Genomic DNA, 22,430 nt, shown 5'->3' with positions numbered 1-22,430 from the left:
TGCTCTCGGCACCTCTTCATCCTCCTGGACACCAGTGGAATCCCCTTCTGAGTTTAATATGCAAAGTTTCTAGAGGTTCCTCCCTGGAATTGTTCTGTATTTTGATGGATTTATGTTTTCCTAATTGGATGGAGTAAATGGAAATCTACAGCCCATGGTTCAGGTTGCTGAGAGAGTTCATCTCATCCTTGACTACAAAGTTTTCTGGTTGCTCTCAGCAATCAGTGCTCCCTTGCCAACCCTGACTACTTTATACTGGTACTTTCTTGGAGTTTCTGACCTAGAATAACCCAAAAAGTGGGAGGTAAGGGGAACAACTGTAAAGCAGCATAAATGGAATGAGGTGTTAGGTGTGTGCTCTTCTGGTTATTACTGAATGACCCCACTTGGGGTCTTGAACAAAAGATAGAATGAGAAAGAAAAGGGTCTTCTTACCTGTTTTCACATTAGAAAGTCTAGAGTCATTGAATGTATCTAATTTTTTTTTTGTATTGGTGTGACGAGCCTTGTAATTAACTGAAATCAACCCCAGATTCTAGAAGTAGATAGGAAGCCCATTCCCCTTCTTACCCTTGCTGGGAGTTTTTATATTTTGCTTTACTACTAGAGGTATTAGTTAGAATTCAAGAAAAACTATTCAAAAACTGCCAGCTGGTGATGGTGACATTAATTTTTGCCCCTGGAGAGAGCCAAAATCATTCTAATATTACAGCTTGAAAGTAAGGCACACACCCCTATTAACGTGCTATGCCAATTATGTGTATCAGCCTGCTTCTAGATCAGTTAGCCTCATTCCAGAATTCACCTGAAGGATTTAGTTTTTTGCACGTAATATTTTTCACACTGTGATGGAACTGTGCATGATCTTACATAATCAGTATTCCTTCCTGAGGGGAAAAAAAATTGGCTTTCAGTGATGTAAACAGATGGAGAAGTAAGCCAAGGTAGATTCAGGATCAGTATATAATAGCAGAAGCCCAGGAAGAAAAGCAACGATATCTACCAGAATAAATTTTCATTGCCTCTAGAACCTTGAATTACCAAATTCATATATAGTTAATTTTACCTGACAAAACACGTTTACTGAGTTCTTAATAATGTTTTCACTTGTGAGCAAATTACCTCTAGGATGTGCATACTGTGAATTTTGTCCTTAGAACACATCACTTCTCTCTTAACTCGTTTAAACATCTCTAAAATACAGATGAAACAAAACTGAAAATCAATTCACCTTGGTCTGCAATGCTCTGCTTTGGTATGTTTTTAATCGTAAACAGTATATCAAAATATTACTTAGAAACCCTCTTTCTGCCCATCAGTGTTTTTAAAGGAGATATGAGCAAAAAAGTCCCGAGAAGACAGTGGTTCTAATAAGATCAATTTCTTTTAAAGAAAAGAACAGACTTCCAGATGTTGCTGGTATTCTGCTGGGGGCAGGAGGTGAAGGATCGTGTACTGTAAAGATAGGTTCTGGGGAGAATGTTCTGGGCCTTTCTATTTGTCAATAAAACTTGTGCATCATTCTTTAGAAACTGTAGCATTTCAGCTAGAATTTAACATGTTCAAAAACTGTGAGCTGTTAGAATAAATCACATTTGGAAAAGGTTTTACTGTGACTCAGTGTTATATATCCTTCCTGAAGGACTTCAAAGATCAGCCCTTCACTCTGCTGATGCACAAAGGGAAAGGAAAATGGTTTTCAAGTGCGGTTTCTCTCTCCACATTACTTTCCACAGCAGGTCGCCTGTCCTTTCACCTGGTTTTACTTCTGTGTCTTGGTGGAGATCTGGAGTGGTCAGTTACAGATCTCTGACCAAAAAAAATCTCAAAAACATGACAGGAAGTTTCGGGGTTGATTCACTTTCAACAGTGACAGCAGGACTGCCCCGAACCTGGAACTCTAATGAGGCCTAATTCAAATCAATAAAAAGGTCACCATGGATAAGATTACATGAGCCAGGCTGTGGGACATGACCCAACGTTGAACCATTTAGTTCTTGTTTTGGTCAAAGCACATGACAAGGGCACCTATGAGACAGTGAGGGTGGGGTTCCCCCAGAGGCTAGGAGACTAAGCAGGTGACCTGTCAATCATCCCAGGAAGTCCTTCATCCTGGACTAGGGAACAAGGCAGAGCTGCCTAGGGCAGTTGTGGCTGGGAAACGGTGGGATACCCCTGCCCAGGAGGCGCTCAGCACCACCCCTCTGCTTTCTATCAGCAGCAGCAGTGTAGACGGGCAACCGGTGCACACACAACCGGGGCATGATGGTGGACGGTGGCCCAGACCTGGCCATTCAGACTTGAGAGGCTGGCCGTCCCCTCCTGGAGTCTCATCCCAATACGATGGCTCCATTATAAGGGCCAACAGCAGCTGTGAAGCAACATGAGGACAACTTGGGCCTTGTTTGGGAGCCATTACAGGCCATCCCATGAGTGCAAATCTGAGAAACGCTTTGGGAGAGGGTTTTCTTCAGCCAGCTCGTCCAGAGGGACTCATATCTGAAGAATGTGGCCATAGAAAGAAAGCATTTCATTCTATAAACAAAGAGATGACGTCAATGACAGGGTTACTCTAGAGTTTCCCTATATTACAGATTAAAAAATTCAAATATTTAGTAATAGTAATTCTCCATTCCAGACTTTTTTTCCTTAAAATTACGAATCCTACTACCTAAAAGATACTAAACGTGATTGGGTTTATATTGTAATTTAAAAATTAGGGATGTCATTTTAAAAGAACTTGGAAGTCAGTGGTAGCGTTTAATACAAAGACACATACTTGACTTCTGCATGTGTAAATTAATCTTAATGCTTGTGTCATTACTGGGGAGCAGCTTAAGTTGGCATAAACCCCATGCAATTTATTTATGTGGTTAGTCTTCGGTGCAGGATCAATGATGGGACATAGTAGATTTGGGATGTCTGGCCCTGTAAGTCAATTTATAAAATTCCCGCAAAACCTGGGGAAAGCGTCAGCCTGTTGTGTTTTATTGTTTCATTAGCAAGTTGTCAAAAAGCGGCACCTTATAAGCTGAATGATGCTTTTTCACCTGTTCACTTACTTTTTATCGGGATAATGAGCTGTGGAATGACAGGAAGAATCTTGTTCCCCCCGTGTTCCAGCATGTCGTGGATTCCTTGCCGGGCAAAAAACTCGTAGGGAAATGTCATTTCACAGAGCCCCTCAAAAAACAGAGGCAAATAATGATGGTAATCCAGCTTCTCAATTTCTACCTGAAAGGAGAGAGAAGAAATGCCATGTGAAGACAACACTGGGGCGAAGCGTGGCCGGACCAGCTATGAAGCTGTCAACCAACTCAGGGGAAGCACATTCTCCAGGACTTTGGGAACATTTTACAAAGCAACTCGTCTCACAACCTGAAGTACGTCATCATGTCTTTATTCTATTAGCAATGGGGTTACAATCACCGCCCTTTCAATTTCAAGAGATTAAAACAATAATAATCGACACTGGGAGCATTTGTTTTGGGGATCTTCGTTAATATTTCACTCTTTGGCACAAACGCAATACTGAAAAGGATTCAAGGAGTCTATCGTGCGTATGTTGAAACATATATGTGAAAATAAAATGAAAAAAAAAAAGTTGAAAAGAGATTAGCATCTGAATTTCTAACAAGAACCTAATAGGGACTGCACATTAATATATTCTTGTGAAATGTGTCTTTTCGGGACCTGGCAAGTATGCGAATGAGGAATCAAATGTGATTGCGAGAATGTTCCCTGGAACCTGCATGACAAGTGGAATCTTCGTCCTATCAAGACAGCTCAAAATCAAAATACCGCAGTCTCTCTCACCTGCCTCATCTGGGAACAGAGATATATCACTTTTTCCATTGCTACATTTTTCACCCTCAATGATGCCTCTGTGCCTCCTTGTCCCGACCTTTGCAGTAATATGCAGCACCAATGGGGGATAGAAACAAAAATTCTGGGGTTGAGAAAAGATATGTGTTGGGAGCTGCAGGGAATTTGTTCTCGCCCAGGCCCTTCCCTGTCTGCAGTATCCATGACCTGGCTTGCTACCTGCAAGGTGACAGAAGTGATGGTGATATCATGGATGGAAAGAAGCCAGCAGACTCAGACTGCTTTACAGAGCAAAGGGTGCAGCATTTCCAGTAAGAGGTGCATACTTGCCGTGTCTTCAAGTCCTTACGAATGCATGCAGCTTCCAATGATCACCTTATAAGCAAATGAGGAGCTCATCAAGACCTTAGAGCAACCGCCTTTTCCATGAGGAGGTTTTTATACCCTCCAGCTCTCTCTCAGCTTTCTGGAGTCTCCAGCCACACACCTGCCTGTCCGTGGGTATGAGTAACTGGTAACCCTCCCACCACATTTCCAAGTGTCTACGGTAGGTCTCGGTGAATCAAATGTCCTGCAGTTTCCCAAGTGGGAGGTTTGTCTCCAGTCTGCTCATGGACCACCCAGCCAACTGGGGAAATAGGGGGTTAGGAGTTCAATGTTTAGCTGTTCTCTCGGAATTGACCTTGGAAAATGAATCCCACAGGGAGGTTTATACAGACATCAATTTTATTTTATATTCCTTGTATATTCATCGAATTTACTTTATTCACACTAAAATTTTGTGGAACATATATCTAACGCCAACCTTCTCAAGGGTTTTTGTGTATTTGAAGACATTTTAGAACACTATTTTGTACAATTAAAAAAAAAACTGCTACGCCATTCAGCCTCTAAAAGGTACAATGTTATTATCTATAATTTTACATTGTAGCCTAAGTTCTTAATAATATGTTATCTGTACTATATTTTTTCTATATTGTTGATGTTTTTCTAATTCTCTTTCTTTTAGCTCATTGTCACATGTACATATGTCTCCTGTAAATAGCAAATTATTAAATTTTGTACTTTAACGTTATCTAAGGCTTTTTATTTATTTTAATACATTAAGCCATTCACATTTATCGCTATGTCTGGTTTTATTTCTGTCTCTTACTTTTTGGTCCCTGGTTGTTGTCTTACATCTACTTTCCCTTTCTCTTTTGCAGCTTTATTAAAATGTAGATTTTTTTCTCACTTTTTTCTGTAATGATGTGAAAGATAAGACACCCTGTTTAAATATTTTATTGTGGCTACCTCATGTCTTTCTCAAACATTTTAAAACAAACTTTCATCACTTAGAGAAGCAAATTAAAAATCTCCTACTAAGATTGCTGACATGCCATTTTCCCCCTTGGAATTCTGTTGCTATGTTTCTTTGTATTGTTTGGGGCCACGATACCAACAACATCAACAACATCAGTTCATTTGATCCTTATAACAACTCTAAGAGGTAACAATTATCAGTATCTCAATTTTCAATATGGAGAACTGAGGCACTAAGAGGTTCAATAACTTGCCTAAGGTCTGCAGCTAGTAGGAGAGGTTGCTGGGATCTGAAACCAGACTCTCTGGCTGCAGGACATGACACTACTTCTTAGACTCTGTTGTTAGGCATAATTATAATCTCCTGGTGACCATTCCATTTATCCTCATGTCTCCATCCCTTTATCATTACTAATGCAGGCTGTCTCAGTCTACTCAAACACTAATATTGCCATAACTAATATCGCCATGGTTTGTCTACTGTATCTTTTTCCCCTTCCTTCCTTCCTTCCTTCCTTCCTTCCTTCCTCCTTCCATCCTTCCCCTGGCATTATGTTTTCACAGTATCTTTTCTGAGTAGCTTAAAGCTGCATTTGTTTTTTTTCCTTCCTTCCCATTTCACAATGTCTTCATAAATATTGAGCACACACTATTCTTATTCTCAGATGTTTTGAAAAGAAGGAAAGAAAAACAATGGAAGAAAGAATAAAGGAGAGAGAGAGAAAAAAAAAGAAGCAGCAATTGAGGGGCAGCAAAATTGAATGGAAGACTGAGGGAGAGAAGTTGAGAAAGAAAAGATTACCTCTAGATCTGTAACTACAAGCTCACTGACCATAGCCGTTCATTTCTACCAGAAATCCTTTTCCCGTGAGTTCTTCTGACCCATTTGACAATTATTTGGTATATCTGATATCATTGTAGATCTGTTGCCTTAATGGAATAACAACTTGTCAGTATATTTTGAGGTCACAAACTACTTGAAATAGTATAGATTATTTCTCTGTTTGCTATAGGGCGACTTTTCTTGTACATAACTTTTTTACTACTTGAATATCTTCTAGGGTTCCTCTTTTTATTATAATATTGTTTTGGGTGAAGAATGTGGCCTAGGCCTTGGTAAATCCTCTGACATTCCATTTACAATCAGGAGATATCATGTGTGTTTTGTTTAATGATATATCTGACTTCTCTCTGATGTACTTTTCTTTTTTTGTAAAGCTCCTGCCAGCTACGCATCGTTTTCATTTGTCCGTGGTAAAGTTGTCTATGCTTCTTCACTCCTGTTCTCTCTCCAGCCCACCTGTCTACCATTCATTCCACTGCAGGTGCATCTTCCCAGGTCGCCAGTGACCTTCACTTTGTCTAATCCTCAAGTCTCTTTTCTGTTCTCATTATGTGACACACTTGGCCCTGGGCCTCCTGACCCCACACCCCCAGCATTAGGGGCCGTCCTTGATTTCCTTCCTTCAAGTCAGGTGTTCAGTCCATCATTTTCCAATTGATTACATCTCCAAGAAAATTCTGATTTCATTTCCTTTCCCGCCATTTTGCATATATCCTGCTTAGTCTAAGCCATCAGCTTGCGGCAACCAATAATGTCCTTGTCTCCACTTTTGCCTTCCCGTTTCCATTCTCCATACTCTTGGGTCCTGATCTGTGGTTGCTCCTGACTCAAGTTTCAACAGGGCCTCCCTGATCCGTCCCCAGGTCCTGTTGCATCATACCATCCTTCTGCAACACTATTCTCTGGAACCACTGGTGCCTTTTGTTCTCTGACCAGACTAGCCTCACTTGTTCCTCCTTAGACACTATCTTTGAAAGCCCTGCTCCCCTTCTCTCCAGACCTCTGGGGTGTTGGCAACGCCTCGTATCTAGATTTCAGTTCAGTAAGACCCTCTTACCACTGCCGACCAACCCCGTTTGATTTGCTAGGTACACTTTATCATGTACTCATTGCAGCTTTTTAAGTTCTGTTGTTTAAGTTCTGTCATTGCCCGAAAGGGTGTTTGAAAGGCACATAACAGGTGAATACTCAAGAAGCACGTGTTGAATTTCAATTCCGACCTTTCGAATCTGTCCTCTGTGCTAACCCTTCGAGAGGATACTCAGTTAAGGGAACAATGGCCAGATGGTGAATGGCCATCTCTAGAGCCAAGACTGAGGACCGCAGCAAAGTGCACAGAGGGCCTGGTGTTGATCACTGGCCTTGTAGCATGATGGGGCCTGTAGGTTTCTATAGATTTAAATTTTCTACAATGTTATGTATTCTACAAATAAAATGCTATGTTTCCTCCATTGGGATTGCAATGATTATTTACATTTCAGGAATTTTATGAGTGTTTTAATAGACAATCAGGATGGTTTGCTTCTTGGTGTTTCTATTTAGCCTCATTAGAAATCATTTAGGGATTAATTTGCTATTCCATTTATTTTTAAAACTTCAGAAGGAAAAGTTTTGTTTTTCACAGTATCATCAAAACGAACATATTAATGTATGTCCATAATTAATATCTTGGTAATAATAATACAAATTCTTTTTTAAAAAATATGGATGTTGAGAATAATTCAAGATGAAAACCAAAATTTAAAGAAAAGATAAATGAGGACATGGTGACTACTATCCCTTAGGATTCTTTTCAATCGATGGCTTCTTTTGTTCATTTAGATTACAAAAGGTTATTTATTTACTGTTTATTTAGAAACAAACCTTTTCTTTAGTTATATCGTAAGTAATTTTGGTCTTAGGCTAATTAGTTTTAATGACATATTACACTTTATAGTTCTTTAGTACTACTATAAAAATACTAGTTTTCAAACTTATAAACTTTTGGAAACTTTCTTCAACATTTATGCAAGAAATCCAGAATTAAAAGAAATTTGTCTGAAGTCCATCACAGAACAAGGGCCATTTTAGATACATCAGGTAAAATTACATGGTAATATACTGATCGACGATTACTTGGACATTCACTCCAGGAACATCAATTAGTTTTACTCACAGAATCTCTCTCTCTTTAAAATTTATGTTTCATAACTTTTTAAAGATCACACAGTACTCACAAGTTATCTCTAAATCTCGCAGTGACCTTTGGTCAAAAGCAATAAAATTCCAACTTTACCTGGCCCATCATATATAACTTTTTATCCCCGTAACAAATGTGTAATGTAGTAATGCTATACTGAAAGGTCAGAAACACGATGAGGTTAATGATTTTCATTATAAACCTCAAATTAGAAACTTATTCTTACACTTTCATATCTTTGCTTCAATTAGCAAATGAAATATAATTGGAAATATCTGCTATTACAACTCCTATAATCAGAACCGAGGATCTTGCTTAAAAATCACAAACTAATCTAAAATAGTTTAGGTTATCTAATTATCTAATAGTATAATCATCTATTAATATATTATGATTTCATTTGGACTTATTATAGGATTTCTAAAATCAAGCTTCAGCTCCACTCTTCTTCCTTGAAGAGGTTGTTGAGTTATTGAAAGAGGTCTCACAAATTACATGGGCATTACACACTGTCTTTTGGACAGTGTATGTAACATATTCCAAACATGGATGTACTTTTATTTTTCAAATGCATGTGGATGTGACTATGATGAATAACCGAAAGAATATCATTTTAAACTTTTTCAGTGATACTGAATATACAGTTAAAATTATGTACAGATACATGAATTTTTTGATGCAAAAATAAGATTTCTTAGCATGAAAAATGCTGTATGTCAAGTGTCAAAAAGAAGGACACCTCACACAGGCTGGAAGACAAGCTTAACGTGGACCCTTAAAGTCTGAAAAACACCAAAGTGTGTTCAATGCAAAGTCGATGTCAGGAAATCTTCAGATGCTAGACTTAAAGACAAAACCCAGAGTCACAGAGGTAATGCTGTGTGGCTTGAGAGAATATCGGATATAGACCAGATGGGAAGCCTGGGACTGAGGTTTCAATGTCTCCAGAGTCCAGGCAAATAGGCCATTTGGTAAGTGAAGGGATAAGCTGAGACTCCTGCATATAAGTAGAACCCTAGAAGGGCTGCCCTGTGAAAAGGGGGCCAGAAAGACTCTCATATATTTGTGGAAACAGAAAGAAAGTTTGTAGAAAGAGAAAGAGAGCTTGATGTGTGACAAAGCTCTTGATGGGAAAACTCTCCTTTGAGAAAGAGAAACCCGAAGGGGAATGTAAAGTCAGGGAATTAAGAAAAAAACATTGTTCCTCAACCCTGGGAAGGAAACTTCTGGGGCCCAGACAAAGCAAATGCCAAAGTGTTAATACTTGCATCATCTAGGTGCATAGGGCTGCCACAGAAAATACAACCCCACTAACACTTAGCACCATCGTGGTGATGGAGCCACCATAAGGAAGACTGACTAGACCAGTGAGCATGGGAATGAGCTCTGGAACTAGCAACTAGAAATTACAGAATAAATCTGGAAAGAATTTTTTTAAGTACTTAAAACGTAGAATATTGCATTCTTTAGGAAAGAACTAAATAAAATTCCTGAAGAATATAGAGCATCATTAACTTAAGAATCCAGTCGTTGGTGAACAGGTTGACCCCAGATGAAAAGAAAAGGAGGGGACTGGGTCACAGAACCTGGAAGGCCAACGCAGAGGCAGCACAGGTGTCCGCCATCTGGGAAGCTCCCACACGTGACCCAGGGGGGAGGCAGGAAAGGCAGTATTTGGAGAAATCATGCCTGCGCATCTTCCGTAATTGAAGAAAGATGTGCATCTTCAGACTGAAGGTGCAAATCTGGACGCTTTTCAGAAAAACTATCAACCTCCAAAGTCAAGGAAAACATTTAAAAGCATCTGAAGCAAAAGACGGATTACATATAAACAATCAAAATTACACTTGAAATTACACTTCTCATTAACAAAATAGAGGCCACAAGACAGGGTAAAACTCCCTCAACACACTGAAAAGCAATCTTCAGTGCCATACTTAGCCAAACCAGCATGCAAGATAAAGGCAAACTAAATGGATTTGACCAAGATGGAGATTTTTGTTTCTTTGTTTGTTGTTTTAACCCAGAGATCATCATCCTGACTGAAGGATAAAATGTACTAAAGAATAAGCTGAGCACAAGACAAAGAAATGAGATGCAAGAGATAATAGTAAATAAATTGTTGAACAAATGGATAAGACCAAGTAAGCACTGACTATAAAAATTAAAAAAAAAATCATTAATTGTGGTGAGGTTACAAAGTGAGGTCGCGATACTAGAAAGCAAAAGTAGAGACGATGATAAGGTGATCTGAATCAAAGTAAGTTCCTTGCATTGATAAGGATGAGGAATAAGGTTATCGGTTAGCTTTAAAATTAATTAAGCGTATTAAAGTGCAAGGGTACTCACTGAAAGAATAGAAATGAAATTAACTTTCAAGAGAGTAGAATGTAGTAGACGGAATGAAGAAAGCTCTATCGACAGAAGACAGAGTCCTCCAACAGGAGGCTGGTCAAACATCCCCCCCAGGAAAATGCATGAAGAGGACATAATATGTAGGATGGATCCAAATATATAAGTAACTATCACAAGTATAAATAGATTAAATTCTCTTATTAAAAGATTGTCGAGGCACCTGGGTGACTCAATCAGTATAGCATCCGACTTCACCCCAGGTCATGATCTCACAGTTCGTGAGTTCGAGCCCCACATTGGGCTCTGTGCTAACAGCCTGGAGCCTGCTTCAGATTTTGTGTCTCCCTCTCTCTCTGCCCCTCTCCCCCTCGCATTCTGTCTCTCTCAGAAAATAAACGTTAAAAAAAATTAAAAAAATATAATGGCATAGAAAAGTGAAAAAAAAAAAAGGTAATTATAAGTATGATCTAGGATAAATTCCTGGAAGGGAAATTGCTTTCTCAAAGGATGTATAATATCTGCAGTTTTGATAGAAATTGCCAAATGGTGCTTCATGGGATGGTACTAAATTACATTTTCATCAACAATAAATGACAGTAGCTGTTTTTCCATTGTTTATCCAAAGAAAATGCTATCAAAGTTTTGGATTTTTGACAATATTACAGGTAAATTTCAATATTTCAGTGTTGCTTTAAGTTCCATTTTTCTTAATGTGAGAATAATCACCTTTTAAAGATATTTTTGAAAGCCATTTGTACACCTTTTCCTGTGAGTTGTCTTTTCACATCCTTTGCCACCACTGATATTTGCTTTCTTTTCTCTCTCTCTCTCTTTCTCTCTCTTTCTTTCTCTCTCTGTTTCTTAAGTTCTTTTATGTTGTGGAGATATAACTTTTGTATGTTATAGAAGTTTCAAAAAAATTTTTTTGCCATGAAGACTTTTGCTTGTTTGTTTTAGAATTCATTAATCTTTTGTGGGGTTCTGAATTTTGAGTCATCATTAAAAAGCTTTTTTCCCATTTTGTAACAGAAAGAATAGAAACAATTAGAAAAGACAATTTATAATGGTTTATTCTAGTACTTTTATGATTTCTTTATATTGAAATCTTTAATCCATTTGTAACTTTTCTTGGTGTAAGGTGGCAGACTTTCTTCCAACTGTAACTGTTATCCAAGGGCTATCCTGTTGTCCCAAAGTATTTATTAAATAATCTTTCACTGATTAGAAAGCCCTACTTCTTGACTTTCTATTTTGTTTCACAGGACTTTCTTATTCATAAACCAGTACTATTTTGATTTGATTATCACACGGTATAACAGATTTTAGTATCTGGTGGGCTAGCTAGTCACCCCATGATTGCTTTCGTTTTCTGAGTTTTTAAATTATTATTATTTGTTTCCCTTTCAGTATGAAATTTAGACACATTTTAGACATAAGGTCTACTTAATGGGACTCTATAAAACCTTGCGTTGAATAATTAGATAAGACAGATTTTTTACAAGCATCCTAGAGACAGTTTAGGAAACTGAACAGTGGTAAGACGCAAAGTAAGTTTCAAGAAATTCCAAAATATCTATGTCATATGTGTCACGTTTTTTTGAAGAAAATTAAATAATACAAATGTTGAACTAACTAAACAATAGGCAAACTTTTAACCTCCATATATTTGGAAATTTAAAAACACTTTTATTAAAAAATTGTTTTAATGTTTATTTATTTTTTTGAGAGGGAGAGAGAGAGAGAGAGCGTGAGCAGGGCAGAGAGAGAGAGAGAGAGCAAGACACAGAATCCGAAGCAAGCTCCAGGCTCTGAGCTGTCAGCATAGAGACTGATGTGGGGCTCGAACTCACGAACTGTGAGATCATGACCTGAGCTGAACTTGGACGCTTAACCGAATGAGCCACCAAGGGGCCCCTTAAAGACACTTTTAAATCACTAAGAGACCAAAGAGAAAATCCTTACAGAAATAACATGTTAAAAATTGAATCACAATGAAATGATCTAACCTTAAAAAAATAGAAAAATGTCCCATTTGTACAGACTTTTCAAGAACAGAAAAAGAAGGAAACGACACACTCACTATCAGAGGCCAGCATAAGCTTGTCACTACGCTCAGCCCAATCTCACTGAATCGAAATAAAGCACGAGGCAAACTGAATGCAGTGGCATGTTCAAAACCGTGGCCACGTAAGGGGCTCCTGGTGCCTCAGTCTGTTAGGCGTCTGACTTTGGCTCAGGTCGTGATCTTACAGTCTGTGAGTTCAAGCCCTGCATCGGGCTCTGTGCTGACAGCTCAGACCCTGGAGCCTGCTTCGGATTCTGTGTCTCCCTCTCTTCCTACCCCTCCCCAGCTTGTGCTCTCTCTCTCTCTCTCTCTCTCTCAGAAATAAATAAGCATTAAAAAATTTAAAAAAAACACAAAAACTGTGGCAGGTAGGCTGTACTGCAGAAACACCAGGATACTTCAACAGCATGTTTAAAGTTTTAAATCAAAGGAGGAAAAATGAGATCATCTTCATAGATGCACACAAAGCATTTGATGAAATCATTCATTAAAAAATAAAAACTCAATGCAAAAACCTACAGCAAATTATCATACTTTATGGTGAAATGTTAGGAGTATTCTCATTATGGAGAAATCCATGCAAAGGAGACAAGGAGACTGTTATCATCTCAACATTGCACTGGAGGTTCTAACTAAGGAGGAATGTAAAATACGTATGAATATTGGCAAGGAAGAAACAAAACTCTTGTCATTTGAGGATGATTTAACTATGTACATAGAATGCCCAGAGAATCTACAAACAAGTTTAATTAGGAAGAGAGTTCAGAAAAATTGCTGCATAAAAGATCAGCACACTAAAAATAATAGCATTCCCATATGCCACTAAAAACTACATAGAAAATATTTTTTAAAATATTCACAATCGCAAGAAATAAAGCAAAACAAACCCTTAAAGAAAACTGGTAACAAAGCTAACAGTCAATGCATAAGACGTTTATGGGGACAAGGACGAAAGGTTATTGATAAGCACAAATGGAAGAATGGTACAGTGTTCTATAAACAAATGAGTATATTGACTATACTCATGGATGGGTGGACTCAATCGTATAAAGATGGTGAGTCTGTCCAATTTAAATTTTTTAACGTTTATTTATTTTTGAGAGAGAGACAGACAGACAGAACATGAGTGGGGGAGTGGCAGAGAGAGACTGGGACACAGAATCCGAAGCAGGCCCCAGGCTCTGAGCTGTCAGTACAGAGCCCAACATAGGGCTTGACCCCATGAGCTGTGAGATCATGACCTCTGCTGAAGTTGGATGCTCCACCGACAGAGCCACCCAGGTGCCCCAGAGCCTGTCCAATTCAATCTATAAAGAGTGGAGAGTCTTGGTGACACGTTGGGACTACATGCCAAGCAGTTGCAGAGTGAGGATTGGAGCCCAGTGCTTCTTGCTTCTTCCCGTTGACCTGCTCACCTTTTTTCACCATCTTGATGGCTTGTCGCTTTACTACCAATACTGAAAGCTCTGTCTAGCTGAAAGGTATTAATTACTGAGTAACAAATCTGGACTTGAGAATGGAGAATCAAATTATTTTATGGAATAACCTTATTTTAAGTTTCTGTCAAAAATGCTAACAAGACAGCTAAAGGTCAGTTGTAAGCAGATCTCAAATTTATGCACACTTAACCTTTATTATCTGGGAGTTGTATGTTCCTAACTGCAGCAGTCGATGAGTGATACTTTCAAGTGTAATAAATAAAGAAGAAATAATCCCTTGCTCTATAGCTGTGAACATTCCCACCTTTGGTCACCTGTCATAAAGTTAAAGGAATTTCCTTAAAAACTTAAAAATAGCATAGTTTTTTAAACCAACAGGCCATAAAAGGAGCAAACTATGAATTAATCCACATCTTCGGAGTTTCTCTTTCCTTTATCACATTTCTATATAATGCTAAAAATAGTATGATTTTGTCACAGGCAGAGAGGAGATACTTATATTTGGGGATAACAAGTGTTAATCAAAATGAGAAGCAAGAAATGAATGATAGACCTGGAAAGTTCTGCAGTTTTAGAAGTTGGGACAGAGTTGGAAACAGATCACTTGTGGCTTTTACCACTGGTGCTAATTGCAAACATGGCATTAATTTATAAAAATTAGATAATGTACTGTGACCTTTAATGCACTCAGCCAAATGGGTAGAATTAAGGAGGTTTGGAAAGGATTAATTCAGGTGAAGTTAATGTCAGGAAGCAATTTTAGGAAAGCAATTGTTATGATGGCAGTATTGACTGCCTCTTTTATCAGCATATAATTTTTCTATGCATGTATTTTTCAGGGATTAGATATAAACTTATTAAAGTTGTTTAAACACACAAGTTCTTATATTTCTTAGTCAAATTTCACCTAAAAAACTAAAGCGAGAGATATAGTGAATAGCTTACGCTAGTTATAGTGCTGTGCCGAATGTCAAGGAGAGATGGGGATATTAGTGGGTAGGAAAAAGATGAGAAATATGACTTCCTCCATTGGATTCACATTTTAATATTAGCAGTTTGTGGAGAAAATGAATTAGTAACAGTCTGCCTTTACAGAGAGCAGCTTGGGTTTGAAATTGGGCAGATCAAGGTTCAAACCCATCACTTGCATGTACTGAACCTCATCACTTCCAAACTCTGTGATTAGTGGAGAGTTACTGTGCCTTTCTGGGCCTTAGGTCACTTTTTATAAACAGATAGCTAATTCCCAGGGTTATCACAGGGATTAAATGAGATAGCATGTGCCAAATGATGTTAATTCCTTTCTCTATTCTCTTAAAAAGAAGAATACCCTCACAAAAAAAGTAAGTAAAATTTCAAAGTAGTACTTGATTAAATGCCAAATGAGAAGTACATCCCAAGGGTATATAGGAAAATGCCGTGGCTCAGAGGAATGGGAGATAATTATGGGTTGGAGTAACAGGAAAAGTTTCCCTGGAGAGGTGGATCCTGATGAGCCTTGCAAGGTGGGAAGGGGCGAGCATACTGAGCAAAGACATGCAGGTGAGAACTGGACACAATGTCGTCAAGAGACAGTGCTTAGTTAAGTTTGGATAATGTTGGGGAGGCAGGAAGGCACCTTCTGCCATCCACTGTGACTGGACTGAATACTTCAGGCATAAGGAAAATACAGATGGTTTTCAAGTAAGGGGTTGACGTGATTAAATACCATTTAAGAAAGAACAGCCTAGCACTTATTCATCTTGCATAACTGAAAATTTATACGCATCAGGTATAAATTCTCCCTCCCAGTCCCTAGGGACCACCATTCTATTCTCTGCTTCTATGGGTTGGACTCTGTTAGGTTCCTCCTATAAATGGAATCATCCAGTATTTGTCCCTCGGTGTCTGGCTTATTTCCCTAGCATAATTCTCCAAGTTTTCTCCATGTTGTCATATACGGTATGATTTCTCTCTTTTAACTTTTTGAGAACCCTCCATATTGTTTTTCACAGCAGCGACTCCATTTTACATTGTTGTCAAGAGCACACAGGGTTCCCTTTTCTCTACATACTCTCCAATACTTGTTACCTTTTGGTAATAGCTATCCTAACAGTCCCAACAGGTGTGAGGTTGTTTATCTTGTTGTGGTTTTTATTTGCATTTCCCTGAGGATTTGATTAGTGATGTTGAGCACCTTGTCATATACCGTTGATCACTGTAGGTCTTTTTTGGAGAAATGTCTGTTCAAGTCTTTTGCCCATTTTTAAATCAGGTTATTTTTTTTTTAATTTTTTTTAATGTTTATTTCTGAGACAGAGAGAGACAGAGCATGAGTGGGGGAGGGGCAGAGAGAGAGGGAGACACAGACTCAGAAGCAGGATTCAGGCTCTGAGCCATTAGCACAGAGCCCGATGTGGGGCTCGAACTCACGAACTGCAAGATCATAATCTGAGCCAAAGTCGGATGCTCAACCGACTGAGCCACCCAGGCGCCCCAGGTTATTTGTTTCTTTCCTGTTGAGTTATAGGAGTTCCTCATATATTTAGGATATTAACCCCTTATCAGATATAGGTTTGCAAATATTGTCTCCTGTTCCATAGATTGCTTTTTATTTTGTTGTTTCCTTTGCACTGCAGAAGCTATTTGGTTTGATGTAGTTCCATTTGTCTATTTGTGCTTTGGTGTCATACCCAAGAAATCACTGTCAAGATCAATGCTAAGAAGGTTTCCCCCTATGTTTTCTTCTAGGAGTTTTATAGTTTCAAGTTTTATGTTTAAATCTTTAATCCAGTGTGTGTGTGCATGTGCGCGTGTGCGTGTGTGTGTGTGTGTTAACAGAGTATAACCAGACCGTGTAGTACAGGATAACTTAGAAAGATCAAAATACAGGAGTACATGTCTAGGCATAGAATCATCAGCCAACAGACCTGAATTGTGGTGTTGACCTAGAAAGTAGGTTGAAAATGACAGGAGAAGGAAAAGAATGTCAGAATACTTTACAGGATTGGATGATACAGGATTGGATGATTAATGGACATGGGAGAATAAAGAACTTGATGGAGTCTATGTAATGGCTTGGTTTCCAACATGGGAAATGGCATTGGTATTGGGAAGGGGCTGAATTACGGGCCGTAAGTTCAGTTTCGGATGTAAGCCGGGAGACTTCTGGACGGAGCTGCCTAAAGATGTAAGATGCACATTTTGCGTTTTGGAAATAGGGTAGTACCGGTGAGACAATTTTCAGAGTCATTTCAGAAAGGCCGTGGTCTTATAATAGCGTGAACTGACGAGATCTTTGAGAGAGCCTGTGAGGACTCCCCCATTAGGAAAACAGAAGAGGCAGAGGGCTTGGTGGGCAGGGAGCTAAGAGTATCAGGCAAGACAACTAGTGTTGATGAACTTTGCTCTAAGGAAAAACATGGCTTGAATGCCCTGCTAACCCATCATAGGGGAAACAAATGGCAATTATTGGAAATATGAAAACTGACAAGCTATATGAAATCAGGTACGTCGACTGTGGAACACAAGTCAGGTGCTAATTGTTTTGCGGCAATATAAAACCAATTTTTTCCCAGTAGGCCAGAAATATTTACAAAGGAATTTGAACCATCGCATGAAGAGAGAACTATTCTCACCACTCAGAAATACCGTGTTCCTCCCTCCCAAAAGCTTGTGTCCCGCTAGGCCTAGGAATGGGCTGGCCAAGCTTACAGTCTGTGACCCAGTCTTCGCTCCACGCGTCACTGCCAGAACCAGGCAAGGAGACATGGAAAGACCCTACTGTTAAAAATATCTCCACAGACTTACCAATTAAAGTTCGATTGAATTTCTTTTTAAAAACAAAACACCTTTTGGTGTGCTTCAGCTTTGCATGCTGTTTACATCCTGTGGTAAAACCAAAATTGGAAAGCTGAATTGCTCCTCTCCAAGTGCTGGAAGAATTGGACCGTGTCACTGGTCCAATGCAAAGAAAGGGAGGTAATTCGGGTGCCTGGAGCATTCTGGGGAGGCAGTCGCCGATGGAGGGAGCCAAGGCGAAAGGTGTCAGGAGAGAGGCCACCAAAGCAGTAAAAGGCACACCGGCCAGCCCGATCCTGTGTTAGGATGTGTAAGGCAAGTTGCTGACATGTGCTGTGGATTCTCAGTGAGGACGGAGGGCGAAGGGTTCCGACTCCAGAGACCCACTCCTCCCTCACTAGTGGATGGACGCGGCCAAGCCACTCGGTCCCTCTAGGCCTCAGTTTCCTTCTCTGCAAAATAGGACAACAACGTGCCTACTGCCTAGGGAATGCGGTGAGCTAGTGCATATAAATAGCTACGAACAGTGCCTGGGTAACACAAGGAACAATAGATGTGGGCTATGAAACAGCCACCAAAGAGCTCTCTTTTGTCTTCATTATTGAGTTACTTCTCTGCAAACTGCAGTTGTCAGTCAACTTCCTCTATATTTACCATGGTCTTTACATTTTGATGTGTTCCCTTTGTAGAGAGAAAAAGGATCTTCTTTTGGCTGTGCCAACATTTTCTTAAACTAGCCTGGTCCTGCTGTCATTTTGTCTAAAGTGATTGAAGAACAGAGGTCATTTGTGAAGGACACAGAACACGGAGCCCAGAGAGCTCACAGGTTAAAACAGGGCACACATCAACGTCTGCCGGTGATTCGGGGGACTTTCAAGGAGGTCAGAATATCTTTATAGAAAATGACACCCTCTTTCTGGGTTTGCATGGTAGACCCATAAATCTAGGGGATAAAAACATAAAATGTTGAAGATCTCATCTTCATTAAAGTAACACGGTACTTTGTAAAATGTATTCTATTTGAGCGTGACAATAAGATTGTTTCTCAAATTACAAAAAATGTACGTATTGGCCTGTTAAGTAACAGCCCGTAAAAGTATTGATACTGCATTTATCAACTAAAACCTCTGCCAATTTTTTAATGAGAAACTATCATCTGTCTTATAGAATCTCTGCTTCCGAGTTTAACCTTGGGCCACATCACTAAGTGTACTTCTTTTGTAGAAAACATGATATTTTAAAAATCAAGTTATTTTGACATTCTAGCGTTGTATACCGACGACACGTGGGAAAATATACAATCTGTCTGCCAGGCTGTAATTCTGGAAACAAGCATCATCTTAAATCACGATATCAAAGCAGAGTTTTTAAAATGTTGCTATGCTTTCTTTATCATAAGACAGACACAACTTCTTGGCACGCAGCATGAAGGCTATTTCCCTCAAGTCGGTGAGGGTTACAGAGAAAATTCAAAACCACAGTGGAAGGGTCATTCTCATTCTCCTCATTACCCAATTTGGGGATGCAGTATCTCTCTTCTTAAAATAAACCCTGCCTTTTCCATGTCTGCTAAGACGGTTTCCCTAGAGAAGATGAAGCATTGCAATTTAGGATTTTCCTTGTGGTCCTGGTCTATCTCTAAAGTTTTTGTACCTCCTATTCTCTCTGTCCTGGGTTCTCTAGACTTTGTCTTTACTGCCTTCTGTTACTAATTTCACATGGCCACTTGTGCAGATAATGTGATGCCATCGTGTTTCAGCTGCAACAAAGTTTACGAAGATATGTTTGTATGTTCCCTGAGGGGAGGAACTGTGTTTGGCGGTCCACTGATACCTGGTGTCACCTGCTTCCTCTGAGTCTTAAAAATCTGCTGAATGAGTGGATTTTTTTGGTTGGGGAGTAAATCAAATACTCTAAAATGATGGTTGCTGAATACTCATGTCACTGTAAACATACATGGTCAACTAAGGTATCTGATATGCAAAATATTTCATGTTTATCAAGAACTTGGGTATATTAGGCAAATGGGATCCATTATTTTACTGCCACACTTAAAGGAACCTAACTGTGTTCAAATATTTTCAGTTTCCATGGAACATACCTTTGCACCCAGCTCAGAAAGCCTCCTCACTCTCTCTCGGGAGAAAGAAAGCATGGTATTTTGCAGGTGCTGCTACGAGGACATTTGTTGTGCTTATATATTTGCTTACATTCTGCCACCCTCACTAAATTGTGAGCTCTGGATGCCATGATCGACCCATTTTTTTCCAGTCTGCAACATTTCATCTTCATTCCCGGTGTATAGGCCATTCGTATTTGTTGAACGAATTAATCAATGGGCAGATTCTCAGATGATCCCTCAACACCAATCTCTCTCCTGTTTTGTCCAGTCTTCGGACTCTTCTTTAAAAAAATTATTCTATGTTACTTGTCTTCCAAATGTCCTTTGCTAGGTGTATGCAAGATATATCATAAGCTTTTTGCCGTGGTAAAGAATCTGTCCCCAAATTCCCTTTCCAGCTTAACGTTCTGACATTTTGCTCCCACAACCTAAGTTCGAATTATACCAAATACCTCACTCTTTGCTGAATATGTCCTACTTTCATGGAGTACATTTCCATTTAGCTGTTTATCCACACACAGTCATCTGATGGCAGTGAAGAGTGTAGGTTTTGGAGCCCAAATCCCAATCCTCTCCCTGCCTCTGCCACTAAAATACCTGTATGTCCTTGGACAAGTCGCCTCAATGATGTTAAAATGGGATGATAACAGCACATACTTAAACTGTCTGTTGTAAATAATACATTAGTTCATTCATGCAGACCATCCAGAACAGTGTCAGGTGCATGTTAATCGTTACCATTATCACTCTGCTTTTCTACGATAGCATCGGACGCATTGTACTACAATTACATGGTGATTGTTAAAAGTATGCTCAAATATTTACCTATTTAGTGATATGAACTAGACCTCCTATTGCCTTTTTGGTTGGAGTAGGGAAGCAAGAGGAAGAAGGAAGGTAAGGAGTAGGGAAGGGGCAGCAGAGAGGGGGAGATGGGGAGGCGGGGAGATGGGGAGATGGGGAGATGAAGAACTGTCAGCATTAGAGCCCCAGAAACCCCACCCCCACTCAGGATGGAAGTCCTGCATGTGTGTGTAGATGCACGTGCCTGTGTATTTGCAAGTGTGTGTGTACGTGCACGGGCCTGTGTATTTCATGTGTGTGTGTAGGTGCGTAGGCCTGTGTACTTGCACGTGTGTGTATGTGTGTGTGCCTGTGTATTTGCACGTGTGCGTGTAGGTGCACAGGCCTGTGTATTTGCATGTGGGTGTGTAGGTGCACGTGCCTCTGTATTTCATGTGTATGTGTAGGTGTGCGTGCCTGTGTATTTGCACATCTGCATGTAGGTGCATGTGCCTGTGTATTTCCATGTGTGCATGTAGGTGCATGGGCCTGTGTATTTGTACGTGTGTGTGTAGGTGCACAGGCCTCTATATTTGCACATGTGCGTATAGGTGCATGGGCCTGTGTATTTGCATGTGTGTATGTTATAAACAACCAGCGAGGGTCGGGGAACATTCTAGGGTGCATGAGCATATTGGTAAATAATAGTGGTTGCCTGTTGTACCTGTCTTCTTAGACATAGCCCAGGGAAGTTTCAAAACACAACGGAGACTGGAAGTGACAAGTCAAAGCTAGAGACAGGCTAGCAGACACAAGTGAATCTCAGCGGCACCCTTGTGAGCCAGCCACCAAGCTTTAGAAGCAGCCATCAGGGGCGTCTGGGTGGCTCAGTCAGTTGAATGTCCAACTCTTGGTTTCCACTCAGGTCATGATCTCACAACTTGTGAGTTCCAGCCCCACATCAGGCTCTGTACTGACAGTGCAGAGCCTGCTTGGGATTCTCTCTCTCCCCCTCTCTCTGCCCCTCCCATGCTCGTGTGCTCTGTCTCTATCTCTCTCTCAAAACAACAACAACAACAACAACAACAACAACAAAGATTTTTAAAAAAAAACATTAAAAAAAAGAAGCCACCAAGCATCATCGGGGCCAAGAGAATAGACCAAGGGCCAATTTCTACTATAGATTCCTCCACAACAGGTACAAGGACAGAGTCCCACACCCATGAACCTTGTGAGGTGACCAACAAGCTCAACTGAACGCCTGGGGAAGTGAAGTGACAAAGACCACATGAGGCTGTACATGCTCCGGGACCGGTATGAGGCCATCTAAACTTCCTCCCACACCCCGGTGACAGCAACTGGGAAGGAGAGAGGGGAGGAAGGGAAATGAAACACTAAGACAGGATCAGTTCCAAATCCTTCTCTCTCTCTCTTCTCCCACCTCCCGGATCTCATGATGGAAATGGAATCTCTAAAGCAAGAAAATAACAATTACAGACAATAAAGAGGGTTACAATGTTTTGTATGTAGGAGGCATTTATTCTCATCACCACTCAGTACCTCTCCCCACATGTGTGAATGCACATATGCGCACACGCTCACACACACACACACACACACACACACACACACACACACACACACTGTTTATAATTTGCCTCTCTTACTAGGTCTGTCTCTCTTTATGTCTGTTTGACATCTGACCCAGAAGTTAGTATGTCACAGCGTCTGTCACA

The 22,430-nt window shown here is 39.9% G+C and overlaps 1 protein-coding gene and 1 long non-coding RNA gene across 5 annotated transcripts in view; one reads left to right on the top strand and one right to left on the bottom strand.

The window, feature by feature from the left end:
• PACRG (parkin coregulated) overlaps nt 1-22,430 on the bottom strand; it is a 514,426-nt gene that overhangs the window by 225,532 nt on the left and 266,464 nt on the right. For all 4 annotated transcript variants that reach the window (XM_042940254.1, XM_042940255.1, XM_042940252.1 and 1 more), the window contains one exon: nt 3,063-3,234. In XM_042940254.1, coding sequence (XP_042796188.1) covers nt 3,063-3,234 — 172 coding nt within the window. The remainder of the gene's footprint in view (nt 1-3,062; nt 3,235-22,430) is intronic.
• Nucleotides 1-22,430, top strand: part of LOC122220579 — a 41,432-nt gene that overhangs the window by 12,642 nt on the left and 6,360 nt on the right. The window lies entirely within an intron of this gene.

The sequence above is a fragment of the Panthera leo genome, chromosome B2 (genome assembly GCF_018350215.1).
Source record: "Panthera leo isolate Ple1 chromosome B2, P.leo_Ple1_pat1.1, whole genome shotgun sequence".
Classification (NCBI taxonomy): Eukaryota; Metazoa; Chordata; class Mammalia; order Carnivora; family Felidae; genus Panthera; species Panthera leo.
Note: the sequence above shows the minus strand (reverse complement) of the source record. Positions and strands in the feature narration are given on the sequence as shown.